Below are 23,948 nucleotides of genomic sequence, written 5' to 3'. Positions count from 1 at the left end.
CATTTTATGAGACTTCTAAATTTCTGTATGAATTTAAGAGTGCCTCCACAGTTATATGTAAAACCAAAAAATATCTACTCACCAGAGATGTCCATAAATGCTCGATCCCAAAACTCATCCACTGTATAGCATTCTGCAGAAGTGATATTGACTGAGAGAACAATATCATCCTCCACATACTTTAATATGAGATTGTTGATCACAATGTTGACATTGTTTACAACACGCCTAATCAAACTCTGAACATAACCTATAAAATAAAACACATTGTTGGGAATGATAAGGAAGACATGGTAGACTCATTTATTTAGTAAAAAAAAAAAAATCATTATTTCAATATGTTCATTATTTTCAACTTGCATTCTTTTTTTAAAATCAAAATTTAAACAAACTATGTATAATTGTACCTTCTTTACCCATAAAATAACACGACTTAAAACTCTAACATTCTGTGTAGTTGTTAAGTCAATCACATCCTAGAAATGCAAGCTACTATAAAAAAAAATAGTTAAAAACTATGGCTACAATAGAGCATAGAAACTAATTAACTTTCAAACTAATTAGGGAAACAGAACACTATGGATTATTGTAGACAAAGAATTTTAACAATCACTTTTTTACTTGAGAGAGATTTAGAAATAGGTTTGGAAAAGTGAACACCAGCTGCTGGGTTACTTTTCAAGTGTGCATGTATCACGCCTAGGTACTCCCTCAGTTTTTTTATAAGTTAACTAAGCATTAACACACCTGGTACTTTCTCATTCTAAAACCTAATACATCCACATCTTGTTCAGTAGGACCCCTGTGAGGCATTTCAAAAACAATTTCTGTCAACAACCCAAATAGTAAGCACCTGCACTGAAGCCTGTTGGGAACAAATCCATTTACATGCTTTTTAGAGGTAATGTGATTGGAAAAATCATCTCATCTGGGAATTCAGAGTATGTGGCTAACACTCATATTTTTAACAATATTGTAAAGAAACTAAATACTACCCATATTCATGTCTTTCACATATATTGGATCTAACTATGGATCCGACTCACTTGATCTGGAAAAAAGCAAGCCTTAAAATTTCTGTTTTCAAATTTATAGCATTATGCACATCTAAAAATACATTCAATACACACTCTTGAGTTCTAGCTTGGTGACTATGCTGAAAAAAGCTAATGATACAGGCTTAAATCCACAGGCTTCAAGAGCAGTTTTCTGAAACTTGCATTAAATAAGACTCATTTATATTGACAACTTTAATTCAAATTAAAAATTAAAATTAACATCAAAACACTGTCAGAACTACAAAAATACTTAAGTTGCTACTTCCATTCTACTCTGCTTTTTCTAGGTATTCATCTTTTTCATACTCAAATATAACTTTTCACCTTAGAGTATATGGAAAGTTTTACCATTACATAAGTGATTTTCCTGAGTTCCACAACTACGAATTTGCACAGCTGACATAAGACTTTTTCCTTTTATCAGGATTCAGAGTCAATGACAAGAAAAAGGAAATCCAGAAATGCAGTCAAATTCAGTGTTTTCAGATACTGTCAGATTTCTAACATAATCTGAATTTGCTTCTTTTGCGTACCAATCTAAAACTACTGAAGAATATCTGGAATAACTTGTTTTTAAGGATTTTCTCACTGACTCCTTCAAAAGATAACATTTTTAGTTTATATGAATTCAGAAAACCAGATGTATTATTTCAATAATTAAGGGGCATAAGAGACCCATATTCATCACCAGAGTGATGTAAACTGAGCTGTATATAAACAGAAGGCAGCACAAGGCATTTAGCTCCTTTTCCTAATTTTAGCATAGAAATATTTTTGCAGACTATTTAACTAGCAACTATAAAATTATAACCAGTTATTTAATTATGATTTTAAAGCAAGCTACTAATTTCATAGAAGAAAGTGAAGCTGTCTTGCCACAGGTCCAAAGGTTTTTCAATATTTTGCTTTCAAGGGTCTTTCAAAGGGAATCTAATATACATTTTCCTGCTGTGAATGACAAAAACATTACATCATAGAAGGAAAAAAAGGCAAGTTGTACTGATAGTTTCCAGAGGCATTCAGGAAAAGAGCAACACCATTTTCATCTGTATGTCTTTTTGGGTGAGTGCATAAAAAGAGGGAGCAGAGTTCTATCTTCCAAATAAAATAGGGGTCATGGATTTCCTAAAAACTGTCTATGAAGGTATTTCCAAGCTAGTGGTACAGTATATTGTTAGAAGTATCACACAAAAGCCAGCTTCCTGGTTAAGTTTAGCTTCAAATATATTAGAAGCAGATTTTCAGATGTGAAGAACAGTCTTTTAAGAAACTATAATTCCTACTATTCAAAACAGAATAAGAAAAACATCTGCAAGTTCATGTATAATAAAGGGTTTGCTGCTTTTCGTGTTTGGAGGATTTTTTTAAAAGGGTTTTGTTTCAAATACAAGTGGAAAAAAGCAGGTAAACGTTACTTATACTCCTGTGATTTCTAAGAATAACACTATGAGCATCTTTGCCACTGAAATACAGGTTTTCTACGGTAAGTGAATAAAACCACCAGAAAATCTGTAGAGCTATATTCCTTCCTGAGGTGCAACACAAAATCCACAAGTATGTTTTTTTCAAATTGTCCAGAACCCAGGAGGCTGCACTGTTTATTAAGCACTACAAATGCAGTTTCAGATACAACACTCCAAAAACTTTGTATCTCTACAGTCATAGAATTGATAGCATCAGACTGGACACATTTAAACAAGTTTAGCAGGAGTCTATTGTCAGTTACATTTTTAGCTAAACTTTGCCTCTAGAGCTTCATCTCCAAGGACACTAAAACAAAAGGACAAATAAATCTTTTTTTTAAAAATACAGCACAAATATGATACACACATCCTCCAAGGACTGAAAAAAACCAACCAACCAACCAACCAACACCTAAGTAGATGACTCCACATCTAACTAAAGCTTAGGACATTTTACCACATAGGAGGTCTATACTAAACAGTGCTATTTGTCCACTCAAAAACAAAATCAAAGCCACCTGCATTTACAACTTTGTAGTTTACAAGAATTAATACAACTGTACTAATGCAATTTTGCCACACAGGAAGTAACTTACAAAAATCCTACAAATGTCACTGAAGGAAATAAAATCATACAATTTTTAGGTAGCCTTTGACTTTTGTTGTTTGCAGGTGTGACCCAAAGAACCGAATGCCAAGGAGCTGCCACAGCTGAAGCGCTGTCCATGGTAGGAAAAGGTTTCCCACAATTCCGAGCCACTGGAGTTTATTGGATCCCAAAGCTGTAAGAGACCCTCCAGACCTGGTTCCTCCAGTAATCATTCCAAAGCAAGATGATACTCTATAGCACAGAGTATTCCACACACTAAATTTCAATGTTGTCTTTTGATTCAAGTCAAGTATAAACTTTTGTTAACAAAAGACAGCAAGAAAGCCTAACACAAAACTCTCATATCTTTAACCCATCTAGAATTACATGCCCCAGGAAGGCAAACTGCAATTCATTCCAGTACTCTCCAATTCTAATTTTCTGCATGAAACTTCATATCCAAATTCAGAGGCAATAGTAATCAGACACACAATTCCTTAGACATTTTTATATCACAAAATATCTCCAAGTTCAGGATCCAAATTTCACACTCACATTCAAATTCCATATCCGGGCAAAAAAAAAAAGGTGAAAATCTCTACCAGTAGATACAGAGCTCAATAAAAAACATGAATAAAACATGAGAGAGTTTGGGTTGTTCAGCCTGAGAAAGAGAAGTCTCCAGAAATACCTTATAGCAACCTTCCAGTACCTAAAGGGAGTCTACAAGAAAGCTGGAGAGGGACTTTTCACAAGGGCATGTACCGATAGGACATGGGGTAATGGTTTTAAACTGAAAGAGGGCAGGTTTAGACTAGAAAATAGAAAGAAATTCTTTATTTTGAGGCACTGAAACAGGTTGCCCAGAGACGTTTTATTCAAGGCCAGGCTGGATGGGGCTTTGAGCAAGCTGGTCCTAATGGAAGGAATCCCTGCCCATAACTGGGGGTTGGAACTAAATGATTTTTAAGGTTCCTTCCAATCCAAGTCATTCTATGATTCTATGATGCTACCTTGAACTACAAATGAGTTATGTGAATGTAAGAATTTGATGAAATGAAAAGAAAGGTTATCAGCATTAAACTACATTTTATTGTGATTTGGTTCTATTTTCTAGCATACAAGTATTTCACTAACCTTTATGTGATTTGTAGGTAGACAAAAATGTAACAATCTAACTTAAACACTGTGGCCATCTGAATAAACATTTGTATTTGAGTTAGAGAAAATACCTAACCAGCTTTTGAAATTTATGGATTACCTGGAGGTAAATCAGGGTCAGGAGAAGCAGACTGCTGAACTCGTCGTGATTTTACTGCTGATTTCGTGCTTTCTGTGGTACTGCGGTTTGTTGAACTGGAACCACAACTTTCGTGGTCTTCCGGCTAGAGGAAAAGAAAGCAATGAAGTCAACAAAACAGAAAGAAAATAAATGTGGGGAGAACTTGGTAAAGGTTCTGTAATTTCTGTTACTGTTTTTCCATCAATTCAATCCTGTACTACAGAAGTTAATACAAAACTAGCTGGACAACATAAAATTAATACTTTCACTAACTTTACTTTAAAAAGGAAACCTGTCATTTAAATATTCATTTCAATTGAATATATTTCTTCTAGCTCCATTTCTGCTGAAATGTTTCTTCAGAGACAGAGCCCTGCAGATTTCCAAAACAAGTATGAGAAACTACCTAATTGTATGAGCTTACATGCCTACTCATGAAACCACCTCAGATTGTTCCAAGATGTCAGACTCACATCCTTCCTAATACCGCTAATTGAAGTTGATTCATAAAGCAAAATATTTTTGCAGACTTCTATAACAGTAAAACATGACCCCAGAAAAGATAAATGAACTGAGGGCACCTGCTCCTCTTGAGCTTCTATATAGCTCATTCAACATAAGGAATTCAGAAGCAGAAACATGGCTCATAATTACAGAATGTGATATAAGCCTTACAGGATGAGAGTTGCAGACACAAGAAAACTTTAATTAGCTGAATCTAGGATTTTAAAGACACCAGTAGTATTCCCATTACATTCCAGAATGACAGTTTAACTACCAGGCTCAAGTGTAAGAAAGCCAAGAGAAGTAATGCAAATATTCTTGTAAATGTATTAAAAGAACAGGTTAAAGAGGATGCAAACACAGCTTTTGACCTAAGCCAAATTACTTTGATAGATGTAGTCTCTTGCAGAAAAAGTGAAAAATGCTTTCTGGGTCATGCCACTTATCACATCACACACTTTGCTCACAAAAAGAAGCTTTGGGAAACAAATGTCAAGTACCACAGTATGAACTATAATATTCTTAAGTCCTCTTAACACCAAAAAGCAAGCAGCTTAAACTGTGCTGGGTTTTTGTACATGATAGATCATGTGTTTCCCCACATGCTGCCTGGTATTTTCAATAATCTCAGAGAAATTACAAAAGAGAATCTTCCCATTACTTGCTCTTTGATGTGGATTTTTTTTTTCCACTGAAAAAAATTAAGTTACATGCAATGATACATTTTAAATACAAGTCTAAAACTTCAAAAGTAACTGAAGAAATTTTTTCCTTCCACTCTGTACTTAGAACAACAAAACCGGGAACCTTTCTGATACAATGGAAATACCATTTCACTAAGAAAAAAAAAAGAGCAATATAATCTTAGTTGGGGAAAAAATAAAATTAAGATAGAAGCTTTAACTTATTTGGGGCAATTGCATAAGACAGACATATTCATATATTAGAAGACTAGATGATAGCTTCTAAAAGAAGGATGAGTTACCACAAATTTTCCAGTAACAAATACAGTATTGAAAAGCAAGCTGTTGGATGTTTTTTAATTTATGGTTATTTGGCAATTTTAATCATACAGGAAAGTCTCATTCCAGTGCATAAAAACCCCGAAATGGGTGTTGAGCATCAACTCTGTTTAGAGGGCATTTGTTTGTTTTGTTTGTTTACTCATCTCTGACAAACTTCTGATACTTTTCATTGAGGAATGCAAATCTCCTGAAGACTCTCTCTGAACTTCGAACTATGGAGCAATTTCATTAGAAAACCACCTCTCTCTTCATGGCATACCTGACAGAGATAAAGCAAGAGCTTCAAGCTTTCATTAAGCCCAGTGTGATGGAAGCCTCTTCATCAACATGTATTTTGCCATTAGCAAAGCTCAACACTCCTTCCTCTCCAGTTTACTGAGAAAACTTAGATCATACACTTTCAATCTAAAATTTTTGAAATAACTTTTAGCTATACTCTTTCTTGGAAACTAGTTCATGTGTAGCATGAAAATATTTTTTCAGATAAGTGACTATACAACTACTTATATTTTGAACTTGCAAAAAAGCCCAAGCTCAATTACCACATTTTCTTCTTTCCCAAGCTCCCTCATGGGTTGCACAGAATGCTGTGCTGCACCTTGGTCTGATAGGATCACATTACACTTGACTTTTAATATTTATGTCAGCTACAAATAAAGAGAAGAGGGGACAAGGGAATGAGGAAATTCTTTTTCTAAAGTGTTAACTCTATCAAGCCTGATTACATTCAAGTCTAACTTTTCTATCTACATACTGCTACAATTATGCTCAATACATGTTCTCAAAACTTCATAAAATCTATGCAGTATTTTTGAGTATTACGAGCAAAGATTAAGTAAGAGTGGTTTAAGCTCTTACCAGTTTCAGAGAGCTAGGAATAAACACTAGGACTGTGGCTTTTGAGAAGGGATTGGTTTTTTAAAGGAAAGGGAAGGAGAATCCTTAGAGTTAATTTTGAAACAAAGTCTCAAATCTCAACCTATAAACACATTAAATATAATAACCTTTTTATATTTCCCTGAGCTACAAGTCTGTTGTGATGGAAAATGGTTGGAAATCATTTACAGCAATTTGGACCTAAACACAAGCAAAAATGTACATGTTCCAAAAGGGTGCCAAAACAAAAACCAAATTTTTATCAGAAATATACCTGTGTGACTCAATCCATATGAAGTAACAGAGTACACCTACATTTGAGAAGAATTCAACCTGACATTTGAAAAAAAAGGGTGGGGTTTTTTTTTAATCTGGGATAACATCCATTCATTTCCTTACATTACACAATTATCAAAAATATTTTAGAGCTGCATGGGCTGTTTTTGGGTTTTTTGAGCATGAACACACACCATTTTTCACAAGAGTTACTGATACTTTATAAGCCAAATGTATTCTCCAATTACTGAAAGATGATAAGAGTGGCCATGAACTTATAAAAATTACATTCCTAAGTACACATATATCCAAAAGGTTTCTGTATCTGCACACTTCTGCTCAATGTTAACTTTTAAGAGCACACTATTAATTTCTCAAACATGTGGTTGTCTCATAATCCCAGAAGTAAAACATGTTCATTAAAGAGATGGGGAAAGTTCCAAGGAAACTGCCAAAACTAGCATAATTATGAAACTATTTAAAACTGGAACCAACTAGAGTCACACGCTGTGTCTAGATCACAGTGATGTCATCAGTAACACCCAGCCAAAAAGCACTAAAATTACTGCACTCCCATAAATCCACCTCACACCAGATGACAAACACTTAAAAGCTGAAGTCAAAATCATAATGGTGGTGGGAAGGGAGTTACATTCTAGAAGTGCTAATAACTATAGTTACAATATGAGATTTGACAAACTTCCATTCATTTTAGCACTAATGATCGTGATTCCAAACAATAGTCACAGCATTGGAAAACTAAAAATACTCATGATATATCTAGAGTGATGATTTTTAGATAAGACAATTCATGTACAAAAGTATCTTTTCCCACTAGCTTGTATCATAAGTAGAGCCCAGAAAACTTAAATTTGAACAAGAGGTCCTGGTTTGGGGTGCTGTTATGCAAAGATAATAAATACAATTTTGCACAACCAGGCTCCTTTTTCACTTTTGACAGATGTGTCAGATCCAGTAGTCAGCCAAAATGTTTTTATGAAGCACTATGGTTAGTTCTAGAACTATGTAAGTCATAAGTAATATGCTAAAGACACCTAAGCTAGTAAAGTTATATTTGAGCTCCTCAGTCAATTTTCTACTGCAATTTAAAACCATTACTACAAGGTTTAGAGCAAATTATAACTGGCAATACCTGAACACAACTATAACAGATGAGGTTTATTTTGATCTTTTCTAGTAAGAGGAGTTTATAATCTTTGTTCATTATTCTTTCCTTTGTTTGTTATGTTTTCCAAATTCAAAATAGTTTTCTCCTTTAAAAAGACACTTATTTTAAAATACACAAATCCTACTCAGTGTGCAAGATCTCCAAAATGCCTCAGCAGCACACTTTATGGGAAAATAATGTTCTCTTGGAGATCACTTGGCTATTTATGCAAGTACTGTCCCTCTGCTTTCATAAAACCAAGTTAGACAAAAAAACCGGGTTCCATAAAAACAAAAAAGAAGAAACTGTTTAAAACCAATGAACATTACGAATTAAAATTTTAAAACCCAAACTGACTCAAATTACCTACTACACAAATTTGCAGAGTGATCCCCATACCCATTTTTTCCTTTTTGTCTATAAAATTTGCTTTTTCTCATCCTTTATCATTTCTAAAACAATAAGCTTAATATCCTTTACAAGTCATTAAAAGACATCCATTCATATTTCTGTAAAATGTATTTTCAATAGCAAGACGCAAAAACCGGGAGAGTAGAACTTATTTCCCACTAGTGGACAGTGCTCATATGGCTGAGTAATTGGCTGCCTGAGGCAAGGCTAGAAGCAACATTCAGGATGTGTTCATTTTAGCAAGGCCTTTGATACAGTCTCCTCACACACCTCATTCACAGACTGGTGAGATATCAACTGGAGAGTGGGAGTTCAGTGGAAGAGTGGCTGGACCACTGAGCTTGAAGGGTTGTGTTCGGGATACAAAGTCCAGCTAATGACTGGTTACTTGTGGCATCCTTGAGAGATCAGTACCAAGCCCACGGTGTTTAACATCCGTACTAAAGACCTGAAAGATGGGATAGAGTGCACCCTCATCAAAACTGTGGATAGCACCAACCTAGGGAGAGGAACTGATGCACTGCTGGGTAGGGCTGCTATTGAGAGGGTCCTCAAGGGTCTGAAGAAATGAGCCGTCAGGAACTCATTGAAATCCAGATGTAAATACTGAGTGCTGGAGTACCTGGGATAAAGATGCTCTGGAGCTGCAGACTAAAAGCCAAACTGCTAGAAAGCAGCTTTTCAGAAACCAATCCAAGGGTCCCCGGGGACAGCAAGCTGCCCATGAGCCAGCAGCATGTCCTTGCTGCGAAGGCCAACTCTGTGCTGGGCTGTATTAGCAAGGGTGAAGCCAGGGGCACAATTATTTTCTGCCTTTAGCTCCCTGTGAGACACTGTATGGAATACTGCACCCTGTCTAGGGTGTCTAGGGCTCTCCAAGACACCCCAGAAGCAGATCCTAGAGAGGACCACCATGGTGGTTGGGGCACAGGAGCAACGTCCTGTGCTCTCTCTCAGAGGAGATTGAGATAAATTAGGGTTGTCCAGCCTGGAGAAGGGTGATCTGACTGCTGCCTACAGCTACATACTGAGAGGGTACAGAGAAGTGGGTGCCAGGCTGTGTCTGTTGCCACTCATCTTTTCACGGTACAAATCTGAAACATGCAATTCCAAGCAGGGCAAGCTCTTTTTCATCAGAAGGGTGATCAAGTATTGAACTGGCTACCCAAAGAGGTGGTAGAGTCTCAGTCCTTGGAGTTATTCAGCACTTTGCTGGCCAAGCCCTGCAGCAATCTGCTCTAACTAGACTTGCTTTGGGCATGAAGTTCAACAGAAATCGTTCCAAATTGCACCATGACTCCTCTGTATGTGAAAATGAAACAAAAAGTAATACAATTTTTTAAAAATACTATCTTTAAAATACTAAAATTTCGCTAAAATGGTAAGCGCCATCAAGATCTTGCTTTCAAAAGGGTATCTGGTTCTTTTCCACTGGTATACAATTGCTAATAAGCATTATGCATAAACAGAGAAATTGATTCATCTTACACTTCTAACCTCAGAATAACACTTCTGCTGGCTAACACAGGTTAAGCACCACTTAGAAATTAGTACAGAAAATTAATTTTATTTTTTTTCTAATGAACAGCAAACTAGAAGCATAAGACTGAAACAGAGAAAATCCAGTGACCTAAATATGACATTTGTATATCTTTTGCAAGGTGTGATTTAACACCCTAACGCACATTAACATTAAAATTATGTTAATATATGTATATTTTAAAACTATGACAGTATAGAATACTGAAGACAATTTAGCCAAATCAGGTTGTGTTACAATTTTGCAGAATAATTAAGGAATTCTGTATTATATATAGAAATTACAGGTTCTCTATATACACTTCCAGTATTTTCAAAAGACTATTTGAGACTGTTCATTTTTATTTCACTGTAACAAAACTCAGTTTTAAATCTTTTCAAATCACGTATCTCAGAGTGAGTGCTCAGAGACTGAGCTGTCTTTCTCTATGGCAGATGAGAACATGCTGGAAAGTCTTTATTTCTACCAAAGTTTTTTTCAGTACTATTTCGTGTAGAAACATGTCAAAAATAAACTCTTACTATGTCCCAGACTACAAAGGAGAAATACCAATGAATTTGGGGCAGAGAGTGGGGCAAACAAACAAGATTTAAGTTTGGTTAACAGAACAGACAAACTGGAACAACCAAGAAATAATTTAATCAAGGGGTCAGCCTCCATTTGCCTCTTGCTGCATGTGATCTTGGCTGATGTTAAATTAACAGGAACAACCAGCAGCGATGCCCAACAAGGCACACTTAAGATACCCGCATTAGATGAGGATGCTACATCCACCTCCCAGTGTTAGCATAAGCCATGTTTTGTTAATTCTACATTAGCATAGCACAGTCTACTCCAAAATAGAGGTACAAGTTAAAAATTCACACAAATGCTGTGGACAGGCTAAAAACCTGCCACAGCAGCCTCAGAGGTAAACCAGGAAGCTTTGTAAGGAATCTGTTTGCACTGATATCTAAATGTGTGCCGTCTTCATACTGATTTCTGGACAACAACATCTCCCTGTGATGTTGCTACTGTTTTGATTAGCTGATTATCCAGGGCATTTGAAAGGAACATTCCTTTGTTTACAAGAAAAGGAGCTGTCAAGCATCTGAAAGTCTATGGTGATACGGTCATAGAGCCAAAGATAAATAAAACAGGCTGTTCTCACTAAGTGGTTCTCAGAAATATACCCCAATTTCTCAACACTCAAGACAGAGTAACAAATAAAATTACTCTGCAAGTTCTTTTTGAGGGTAGTTGTACAAATATCTTCTTTTCATTATGTAAAGAAAGTTAGATTAAAAACTGTTAACTGATCATCTAGTAAAGTTTGTGATAAATTTACTGTAGTTTTAAAAAATTATGAGGCCACCTACCATGATGTAAGTGCCTTTTAATAGAAATAAACATCTCAAAATGACTTTCTGCAATTTCTCCTAGGATAAGCTCTTTCAAGATTTCATTCCCTCGTGTTACAGGAAGTTTGTGCAGTGCTTTGCTTGGGGGAATATGGGTGGGTGGTGTTAATTCTGTAACATTATTCCGCGTTTAATATCAAACAAAGTGAAGTCTGATCTATGACTAGAACTCTCAGAGCTACCAAAAAAAAAAAAAAAAAAAAAAAAGAAATATTACCAATAGCAACTGAAGGCTATACTCAAGATTTAGTATCACTGTAGAAGCAAAGATGGAAGGGATAAAAAAAGTCAGTTCTGACATGTTTGTTCCACAAAAGTCACAGTGCATAGAACTCTAACTCAGTAACTCTCACACCAGGCTGACTGAAAGGAAAAGTCAGGAGGAAAGACATAGCAGAAAGACTAGTGCTAGGTGAGCTCCTTCAGCAAAACTGGTAATGTGAGCTAAAATGGGTCATTCTGCCCCATATATTCTCTGTGACTGAAAATGAGAAAGAAGAGTGACCAAAACAATTTCACCCTGAAGGACTAGGAGAAAAGAGCGACAGGAAATACACTCAGGAAAACAGACTGCAAACCTAAGAGAAGTGGCCCACAACATTTTTATTCTCTTTTCCAAATTGCATTGAGAAACAAGTAAATAAAATTAAGAGAGATAAAAGAACTGATACCTATTCAAAAATCTCTTGAAAATTAAGTGAGAACAAAATAGGATAGATATTTCAAGATTAAACAATTTATCTCCACACAAAAAAATTCCAGACCAGTTTGTTTCACTGTCATCCAGCCTAACACACAATTTGGGGTCTCTTAGAGGAGCGTCTCACCCTCTTACAGGTCCAGCTACTGAACTGGCCAGCACTGCAACAAACAAACATTTTTACACCACCTGCTTACATTTTTGTGTGTGCTATTTTGGAAGACACTGTACCAAAGACTGGACATACTCTCATCCTTGTTGCAGGTACCTTGGAATATTGAGAATGGCTGAGAACTACTTCTCCAGCATTTATCAACTATGTTCCTGCAGTGTTCACCATGACATCAAATCTCACTGCAATCATGGCTCAGTTGTATCACCGATTCATCAAACAACAACTGCGAACCATTAGCAAAAGCTTGATCCATTAAGGTCACTCTCTCATACTCTCTTCCACCTGCCAGAAGGCTAGCACTCATCTCCAGCACTATTTCAACTGGCACCAGACTTCACCAAGACATCACTTTCTTTTGTGGTGGTACATGATTGAGGGTATTTGTTTCCCCACGTGGTTCTGATGGGTTGTAGCTCACACTTTCTTTAGAGGGTACTTTCCCCTAACACATTTCCTACTGGATTTTATTAGAAAGCCAGACCCCATGTGCAAGAATTTTCTCCACTAAGCACCTGCCAAGGATGTAGTAATAATTTTTATTACAACATAACCTTGCCACCCACTTCCTCCAGAGAAAGGTAGAATACTGTCCAGACCAAATTTCTCCTAATCCCAAACACTACTGAACAGCAGACCTACAGCAGGGTCCCAGCAAATTGAGTAATCCTCAGCTCTCAAATTTCCATCATCACAACAAACCTCTGACATGTAACAGTGAAAGGCCTGAGGCACAAAGCTTTGCCTGGAGAACCTGCTATCCAAGCAAGCTCTTTTCAGTGCTGAGCATCATTTGGCTAGAGCTTGGCTTTTGGCAGGTGCTGGGGACAGAAAGAGAGCAAAGAGGTAATGAAATGGCAAGGAATTAAACATGTCAATGTCAAAAGGAAGAGTGTACCCACAAGAGTCTCTCCAGCTGCTATTGATTCTCGTAAGTGTTTAGGTTATCCTTACAGTGACTAATTCGCCATCAAAATTGTTTGAAATTACACAGGAGGTTCAAAATTTCATGGGGCAGTGCAAAAAAAGAGGCAGAGAAGACTGAATGACAAAGCCATGCACATCTGGTTTCCTTAAGATTTCAATCTTAAAAACCAATGCAACTGAAAAGCATTTGGGTCAGAGATTTTAGCCTAGATGTCCTTTCTTCCTCAGTTACTGTACGAGATAGGTCCAAGCAAAATTTGAGCTTGTGGCCATTCTTCACAGAACACACAACAGGGAATTTTTCCCAAGGCAGCACTTTTCAGGACATTTTTTCCAGTACAGGAAGGTTCAAGTAGAAAGATTTCTCAGCCACAGGTACAGGAAGACTAAAACACTGCAGCTTTCACTGCATTCTGCAAATTCAGAAGCATGGGCATTTCGTTAAAGAAAAAGTAAGATCTCAGCATACAGTACAATCTACAGAAGGAGACTGGAACACCAACACAACACTAATAAAAAATTATTCTCCTTTTTAAAAACTAAGCACAACCTTTACAAAAATAATAGTAATATAGTAATAACAGTAACATAGTAAAAGTAATAATAGTATTTACAAAAAAAAGCACTTTTTAGTGCTATGTTAAGATAAAACTTCATTTTCTAACTTATTTCCAGTAGTTCTCATGTAGTATGCTTTTCATCCGTTCTATGAACATACATGTTACATTATATAATTGTATTAATGCTATGTATGAATACCCAAACAGGTTTAACAAAGTCTACTGAGTATAACTGTACATCAAATTTTAGATACTTCCATATACCTGTCTGAAACATCATTTCTCTTAACTTGCATAGTATCCTTACCTTCCAACTGATCAAATTTTAAACACAGAAGGCTAGTTGAGAGCTTCATTATTTAGTTGTCTCAAGCAAAACCTCCACATAATTTTCCCAAAATGCTTGTCGTCTAACTTTCAAGTACACATTAATAGCTCTGCTGTATTTCTAAGAACTCACTTGAGAATTTGTACTTTATTTTTATTCTTGCTTTTTAAGCTAGACTTCAGACACCATGATGGAGAAGTACAGATTTTCACCAAATGTAATTTATCAATTACATCTTATTTAAATAACATTATTTAAAACTATTGGACTAAACTACAAAGCTGGCTGAATGGCTGCAAAAACTTCCTGGTTAATCAATGTTAAAAAGTACATATAAGAGCAACTTACTCAAAACATGTAGTTACAGGTTTTCTACTTATAATCAGTCTTTTCTTTTGCAATTGTCAGTCTGTAATATGTAGAGCATTTCAGAGAACTTATTGCTATTTATAATGCTCTACTTTTTAAGTAAGAAAGCTTTTGAAACATTAACTTAAACCTAAATAAACAGTAATTTATCTTCTAAAACAGCCAGCACTCTATCACACAATACCACCAGAATCCTATATATTAAGTCGAGTGCAGCCAACAGCACTACACTGTAAATGTTGCAAACTTTTACATAAAATGTCTATATTCTAACATAACATGTAACTTTTTATCACATTGTTTAATTTAAAATACAGTGTACCTGCTCTCAGGCAGTATGGACTTTATTCCAGGATTCAACATTTGTTACTCTTTCTAGTGAACACCGTGCACATGTCACTTCCTTACACAAATTTGAACATTCAGAATTCAAATATACCTTTTTTAGTACTAACTCAATGGATGATTTTTAATATCAAATAAAAAAATACCTTCTTCCAAATTTGGGCCAACCATTTTGAATGGAAAATATATTTTATCCTTGGTCAAAGTTGCAATGAAAGAATAAGTACATGTTTAAAACAAGGTAGGAAAGTGAGTGTCAGAAAGAAATGAAGTTGAGTGCCCAAGGGAACAAAACATATAAACATTCTGAAAGGAGCTGGGGAGACAGGACTGTTACTGTTTGTGCTCAACTGTGACTCCAGCCACGTGCAACAGGAAGAAATTAAAAACTGGACAACAGGATGGAGAAATAAGATTGAAAACAACTTGGGGGAAAAAAATATGTATGTGGCAAAGTAAAAAAAGCTTGGAAATATCTTCTAATCTCACATAATGCCAAGAAGGAAAGCTCAGAGAGCATTTCGTGAAGAAGAAGAAAATACTGTATCTTGTTTCAAATCAAAACACGGAACATCATCTGTAACAAAACTACTGAATAACATCAGCTAAAAAATAAAAAGTTAAAAAAGAAATTAAAACTCACAGAAATATTCTCTTACATCATTAATTCATCGTGATTTTATCTATTAGTTTACATTGTGAGATCTGTTTTATAAATTTAAGTTTGACACAAATAATCACACATAACATACCGTTAAGACGTCAACTCATTCTGGTTTCACCAAGACTTCTTTTACAAAGTATTACAATCGTGGATAGTTGCAGCACCTTCAAGAACTAACCTAAGGTGTACTATCCAAACTGCTATAAATTCATGTAAGTGCAACTGCATTCATGTCAAACTAAAAGAGCTTTTCTTGACTGTTGCTTTTCATCTGCAGTCCTGAAGAGCAACTGAAAATTTCATTAGTCAGAAGGCAAATCCCTCACTTCATAGATAAGTCTTTCTGTAAACTTTAGGTAATACCAATAACTCAAGGACTAGGACAATCAAGGATTGTCCGACACCCAGGGACAATCACCCAGGGATTACGTTCATGCTTTAGCACCCTCCTGTGGCACAGACCATGGTCCTTTCACTCCTGAATCCACCATACACAGACTCCCTTGATTTATTCTATCCAGGCAGGTCTCCTCACTACTCTCCTCTTTCTCCCTCAAACAGCCAGTGGACCAGATCTTTACCCCATATTTCACAGAGCAAACTGAACCAAGTTAGAAACTGCAACTACTACTTCTGAATGTGTCTTATATACCATTAAAATAAATATCCAAACAGCGTTTCAAAAACTATGTTTGTTCAACAAAAAGTATTGACACATACATACTCCTAAGTAGCTCTGGAAATGTAAGGCTCTAAAGCCCATCATTTTGAGTCATGCTTTATTCTGAATCTTCTCATGTAAGCATGGTCAACCGATTCTCAAGACTTACTGTTGTGGGAAGAACACAAGTTTGTGATTTTTTGAACAAAGAGATGAAGTATTTATTTTATACCTTATCAGAAAAAAACTGCATCTAGCTTTCATATAGTTAGCAAGCCTGTACATTATTTCCAAATTTCCTAGCAAAGAAGACAGGATGCAAAAAACCACACACCTCCAAACTGAAAAAATACTGAAGCACTGAGTGCCTAAATAGTCCTTTTTGTGTGTGCGAGTCTCAAAATCAGATTGTAAGCAGCAATAGAAGGTCCAAAGAAACAATATACTGCATATAAAGGAAGTTACCGCATGACATGATTGTGGCTACATATATGAGTCCTAACATAGCCACACAAGGATTTCTAAATATCCTGGTTTTAACTACACTGACTGTGCTTCCTACATTGTGACTTTCTATGTTTCTAGAAACGCCATCTGGCCGTTAGAACTTCATCCTAATCCTGCTTCCTCTGTGGAAGTACACAGGCACGCTTACATGTAGGTAAGTACTTGAACCAAATGATGAACAGCAGATTTCTACCCACAGGTATTCTTTCTTTAAGCTATCCCATACTCCAACAAGCATTAGAATGAAAAGAGATAGTTTAAGTAGAAAAAGTGTATAAAAATTAACTTAAAATACAATCAAAGAGTTGCAATTTCAATGTGGTGGCTAAAAAAAATAAGAGATGCAATACTGGAGATAGACAACCTGTGGGGTCCAGTAGCTCTTTGAAAAATAAATTAGGAACAATGTAGATTAAAAAAAAGAGCAACAACATTATGAAGCCAAAAGTTCATGCCAAATCATGATACAGGGTATTTTAAAGTTATCAATTGTATATATAATTTTACAATTTTCATTAAAACTCTAGATTACAAAAAAAAAAAGAAAAAAACAGCAGAAACAAGAACAACAACAAAAAAACAGTCACAGTGCTATCCCTTAACTACAAATTTAAGTTATGAATACTTCATACGGATATACAGATGCAGGCTTACAAAAGTGTCATTTCTAACTAAAACTTAATATGTAACATAAAACCTAAGGATATTTCCACTTCTACTGTTCTTTTGTGGCTGAATTATAATCACATTACGTGCACACTTGCCTATTATAAACCCTCTGCTCCTACTTGCAAATGTACTATATTACAGACCTTGATTACTTTCCAAAAAAGACTACTTCATTAGGGTATTTTTGTAATGCTTATCAGTGTAGTATATAAATAAGAGATTAACACACACAGTATATGTAGATATGCTTAGAGCTAAACCAACAAGCAGTTACATATGGTTTTCTGCATGTATACTTACATATTTATAAACTTTTGCTTAAAGTTTCAGATATCTAATATCATTATCTATTAAGACATTGTTTTACAACTTCTTCCATGAACAGAATGTCCCATAACTATCTCCATGGACTGAATTCATACTAGAGTTTTTCCCCTAGATCCAGTATGCAAAGTAGATGTAAGACAAGAAACACAGAGATCCCAAATACAGCACATTTTTCACAAGTCATCTGTGTTCCTGTACTTGACTTTGCAAAATACTATATGAATGTTTTTGGTGAGAAGTATTGAATAAGTGATATTTGTCCATGGTATTCACAGTGTTCTACTTTACTAGTGAAGAAACTTTGTATTTCATCAAAAACTTTGCATGTTACATGTTCTAGGCTAGGGGGAAAAACTTTGTCTGTTACTGCTGCAACTAACATCCACAACTTTTTATACCTAACTCTGTAAATTAAAGATCTTTACCTGGTCATTTTTTTCCCCCCCACTCAAATTTACACTTCAATGTGAAACATTTTCCTGCCTGATCAGGTTTTTAAACTGTATAGGTATTTTAGAGTTTTTTTGGTCTACTAAATGAGTGCTAAAATTATACAGTTAAAAACATATTTATTAAGTAAGAATTGCTTGATTTAGAAAACCAAGCAGAGCTTAGATTTTTCTTTTAAAATGCAAGCCATCTTCACCACTACATCATTTTAGGCCAATCAGAACAGAAATGTATTTGGATTTTCAATAATACGTTCTTTTTGTATCAGACTGAAGACTCCTTATGCTCCAAGCACAAAATCTCTCCAAACCTAACAGGCACGATGTGACAGCAGAAGACTAAACACATTTCTTAGTTTCTCCATGATAGGACCAAGTGGGGTTTTCTTCTAGAATAAAAGCTTTGCACTGCAATTAGGTGCTAAAGATGAACACAGACAGTACCTTTTCACTTTCGGAGAGTTTTGATCAACGTAAATCACTGATAACATCCCATTAGTTACCTCTGACTGGTATGCTGAAATAAGGTGCACAGCTCTAATTTTCAAGGGGTCACATCAAGACATTTACACACAGCAACCATTTTCATTATTTACACATTCCTAAAATCAGAAAAGATCTTGAAGGCTAAAGAGGACACATAGAAAAGGCAGGGAATTACTCAAGGTACTGCACCTGATCACTCTTTTCTTACTAGTGCTGATTTACAGCTGCAGAAAGCAACCACAGAGAGTAAATCCTGGCAGTAGCTTGGGGTTCTCTCCCAAAGGGAAAATGACCAAAGATGAGGGGACCATTTACACAGAACACCTGCACATTGTAAGTTTTTTGAACAAGAATAAATTCTCACAAAAATATTTTAACCATCTCTAAACTCAACTTTAAAAGTCACACAAATTGAGGGCCTCCAAAATGAATTTTTGCTGACTACTGCATCAGCAGCATGAATGATAAAACTGCAGGAAAGAAAGATAAAGCACTGAAAAGTAGTGGGGCTTTTCAGTTGAATTAAACAAAAACTCCAACAGCTGCTTTTTGAGTCTAAAGATTGGGCATGTTCCACACAGTGCTGAGGAAACAAATATGCAGAAATAGATGGTGCACATCACATCCCAGAGGACTTGAGCAGCACCAGCATACTCATCACTTCTTTTCTGGTCTCCACCCCCTTTATTCTGTCACTCACTGCTCCTATGCAAATATTACACTGGGCTTAATACACTCCATTATGCTAAGTTCACCCAGCCACCCATATTCATGCAACCAAAAGATCTATAACTCATCTTACCTAATATCTCAAAGTATACACCAGCCATAGACCACTAGTCCAGTTGAGTCCTTTCCCAGCTTTACTACTGTCAAAATTGTCAAATTAAGGTGTTCCAACCTCTGTGGTAAGTTCTGAACACAGAATCTTCCTCCCTTTCCTAATGTCAGGAGAGAAAAGCAGGAAGTACTCTATTTTTGTTTTCCACGTTATAGTCTCATGTTGTTCCCCTGCTGCAAGTGCCATTAGCCCAGAGCACCTACTCTGTGGCAGTATCAGAGAATCATAAAATCACCACGAGGAAATTTTCTCTTATACTTCCAAATATGCAAGGAGATGTTCGGTTTCCTAGGGCTGCTTACCCACAAACATCCTGAACAAGTTTTTTTAAAGTGCTTCATAAGTCTACCCAAGAAATGCTTTTAGGCACTAGACTAATATTTTGAGTGCCATATTTCAGCCCACAGAAGAAAAGTGATTTATGGTAACCCTAAAGCTCAGGGAAAATTAGCTCAATTTATAGACACTTTCTTGTAAGAAGATGATCAAAAAGCTCCTGTTGGTGTTAAAATCCTATTCATCCAGGACGGTAGGAAGCTTCTTCAATAATTGTTTATTCCAACATTGACTACTGAATAATGCCAAAAAAAAATAATAGTGCCAAAACTAGCAGATGATCAGAAATAGAAGTGAGATACCACAATGATGACAAAATACAAAGGAAAATGAAAGCAAAATGGTAGAAACAAAAAGCAAAGTACTTTTTTTAAAAGCATCTTTACCACAAAAAGAAAATATAGCCTTCAAAGAGTGTAAATCATGGCATGGCCAGTCACCTGGCTTAATCTAAGAAAGAGAAAAAAAACACAGTAGACATGGCCCATATTCTCTTTCTGATATATCTCTTTTGCTATGTAAAACTCAAATGTGTGGTTGTTTCTCTACAAGATTTTAAAGGGATCAAAATTTACTAAGTGGCTTATGATACATAAAATATGTAAGTTTACTGAAATAGTTTGGAAGAAGTTATGAAAACTAGTCTCTGAACAACAGCCAAACCAAGAAGCATGAGAAAATTCCCATTAACATCTTGCAGCAATACTTCAATCAACTACAAAATACTAAGTGGAACTGCACACAGTGGTAGATCTCAGTTCCAGCATTATTAAATGGAAAAAGAAACCTCACTCACATTTGACAGTAAATTTTAATTTGGCATCTGAATGTAAAAGTATGTCCAATAATGTATTTTGATCATATAAAGACAATTACATACACAGCTATTACTAGATATATAATAAATACTGCAAGACCTATAAAAGTTATTGGAAACAGGTTTTTCTCCATACTAATGTACAGTAATTTAGATGACTACTTTTAAACCATCTTTATATCCCACAGCACAGTGTTCAGAAACCAGGTGCCAGTGTGCACCTCAGATACACACAGGAACAACTGAATGTAACAGAACCACATGAGACAATATAAGTAGAATGAAGAAGCTATGTTAAAGCATTTCAGATAAGCAATGAATGGTATATTTGTTACCTCTACATATCTAGCAAGGTTTGAGCTTTCCTTTTCTCCCTCCCGGCCTTTATTTCTGGAGGAAGAAGCTTTGTTTCTCAGGCAAAAGGAGCCTGAGTTTCCCAGTTACTTTGCCCCAGTATTACCTTTCAGGCAGAGTTTGGGACATTCTCCAACTGAGGGTGGGAGGCCAGCAGTAGGGGGAGACTTAATTCATTAAGCATTCTGCTGAAATCCATACAGGTGGATTATTGTAGCAATATTACAAAATACCACCATGAGTGTCTAACAGCAGCTTGTTATAAGATATTCAGTAAAACATTTATTGAATAAGAGTACAACAAAACCAGCTATAGCAAACCATGGCCCCCAGAGAATCATAAAACCACCTGCTACCCACACGGTATTCTGCATAAATGCCACTAAATACAGAATTTAAATGGTTAAGTACTTTCAAAATTATCTTTGGCCAAACAAACTATTGGTTTCAGAATTTCATTAAGAGCAATACATATCACAGCAGTGAAACACACTGGGTAAAGCTACTAAACTGCACAAGTTCTGAGAACTACAGAAGCTGCTGGGCCACAGACAAGGTGAAGGAAGGGCCATGGACAGCAGGGGATGAGATGGCCAACCTTGGGAGACAAGGATGTGGCAGACCTCTCAGCAGCTACAGTATGGGCAGTGAAGCACAATACTGCTGTCCCCAAGCTGATCTCATACAGTGACAAGCAGCCTTCTGCACACTCTACAAAAGGCAGTGCCCGCCCCAGCAAGAACAAAAATGAGCTGTCCACAGAGCAAACACCAACAGGCAGCTAGCTTCAATTGTCTCTGAATATCTACATGCACTAGAGACTAGTTTCAAAATCTGATAAGCTCAGTTTTATTAGGGACTTTTTCCAGCAACTTACACGTAGCTAGAAGATTGTCTCAGCTGCTGTTATACAGGAGTAAAAGAACTGATTTACTGATAATGGAACTCGATGTGTGGGAACATAATATCTGCAGCCTCATACACACAATAATTAAATAAACAAACAAACCACACCGTGAACCCTCTTTTCAACCAAATTCCAAGGTACATTACTGCTAATAAGTTTTTTTCTCCAAGTCTTAAGACTATAGCAAGGAAAAAAAAAGGCAGAGAAAAATATTTGCATTTAACATAGCTCTTGTCATTTAAATTTCTATTTAAATTCTTATTACAAATGACCATTCTCTATGTTAAATGGAGTATATAGCTTTGTTCTCATGAAAGGGGTGATTTTAATTAAGAGACTGGGAAAGCAATGGCTTAATAAAATGGATCATAAATGGCATGACATTACAGTGATGTATTGACTTCAGTCTTAAATATTTAACATTCTAGCGAGAGTATAAAGTGGTTTTATAGATATATATAAGAAGCTTTGGATAAAACATCAAATATTTAAGCAGTACAGGAAATAGCATTCTTTTAGAAATTAAAGCTCCCAAAATATAAAAACATGACAAAAGTAGCATTCCCAAGAGGGTAAAGAAAAGGCAATTTTTCCTAAAATAAACTGGTATTCATTAAAAACTTTTTAATGTGAGAGCTTATAAACAATTTCATTTATGAACAGAAGATAAAGACAACTATTATTTGCATTTTTACTGCCAGAAAAAAAATACCAACTTCAAAAAACTCCATGCACACTACCTCTGCTACCAAACCAAATGCAAGTACTTTGAAACTTCCACAAGAAAGCATGCAAGTGTTCACCCAAATTTGCATTTTTATCACATAAAATTAGACTCAAAGAGACAGCAGTACATAATGTATTCTATCAGATAAATACTTCTCAATCCTTAAGACTCATTAATCTTAAAGAAATAAACATTTCCAACTACTGTAAGAATTGGGAAAATTTACCTTTGTCTTCTAATCAGTTCCTATGCTAATTTTCAGCCTAGTTTAGATCAGGATTCTGAATAGAGCAAATATTTATAGAAACTGGTTCAGGACTGCAGAAGTTTCTAAGGGCTGGCTTTCTGACAGGGAGTGTGCTTCTACTACTCATGTCTCACACTCCTTTAATTAAAACAAAATCAATTACGCAATAGCTCCAATAAATCTATATTAACCTTCAAAATGAAGTAGCAATTGAAGCACTGAGTTTGTCAAATGAAAGAGGTGGTTAAAGCAGGGAAGGAGAGTTTGGAAAGGCAAAGAATAAGCCCAGGCAGCAGAACACCACCTTACAAGGCAGCAAGTATGACAGCAAGTGGTGATCTGAAGTACATGGGGAACAGAAAGCTGAAAACAGGATTAACTACCTGAGAGATCTCCTAAGAATAATTGTGATAATGTCCTAGCCTACCAAACTGCTACATGCATGAGCTGACCTGGATGTCAATAAGCATTCCTGCTCTCCTCCCTTCCACGTCTTCCTGCCTGCTCTCCTACCATTGCTAAAACAAGATCTGAAACCATAGTGCAAACACAAATTTAAAAAAAAAAATCTCCACACCATGCAAGACTGGTCTGATGCTCATTTAGGATCTTTATGATTAATCAGTATATAGTCAAAAGCAAGTAGCACCACACTTCAGTATTTGCTTTTACATACATGGTGCCTTTCAGAATCAGAACAGGACACAGATTAAGTCCCTGTTCTTTTGAACAGGCTGCACAATGCAGTGAACCAAAACCAGAGCAAAGGCAAATTACGTGTTTGGGAATATACTTGTGTTTCTTAAATTGCAGGAAAAAAGAGGATAACCCTGCATGAATAAAACCCTTTCTTACTCAGTAACAGCAGTAGACCTGATATGAATTTATATTCAAGAACAGAAACAAATATCAAGATGTGATTGGTGCAAGAAATTACACCAAGTCAGTATAAATGTAAGAATC

The 23,948-nt window shown here is 35.9% G+C and overlaps 1 protein-coding gene across 8 annotated transcripts in view; it reads right to left on the bottom strand.

The window, feature by feature from the left end:
- The window catches only part of VPS13B (vacuolar protein sorting 13 homolog B), a 437,572-nt gene that overhangs the window by 386,276 nt on the left and 27,348 nt on the right, over positions 1-23,948 (bottom strand). For all 8 annotated transcript variants that reach the window (XM_042036377.1, XM_042036379.1, XM_042036375.1 and 5 more), the window contains exons 4-5: positions 4,372-4,495; positions 83-250 (exon numbers count right to left, since the gene is read on the bottom strand). In XM_042036377.1, coding sequence (XP_041892311.1) covers positions 83-250; positions 4,372-4,495 — 292 coding nt within the window. The remainder of the gene's footprint in view (positions 1-82; positions 251-4,371; positions 4,496-23,948) is intronic.

The sequence above is a fragment of the Corvus kubaryi genome, unplaced genomic scaffold, assembly GCF_017639235.1.
Source record: "Corvus kubaryi isolate FWS band 111438036 unplaced genomic scaffold, C.kubaryi_AGA036_p1.0 37385, whole genome shotgun sequence".
In the NCBI taxonomy this organism is placed as follows: Eukaryota; Metazoa; Chordata; class Aves; order Passeriformes; family Corvidae; genus Corvus; species Corvus kubaryi.
The sequence above is the reverse complement of the archived record's forward strand: the minus strand, read 5'-3'. Positions and strand labels throughout refer to the sequence as shown.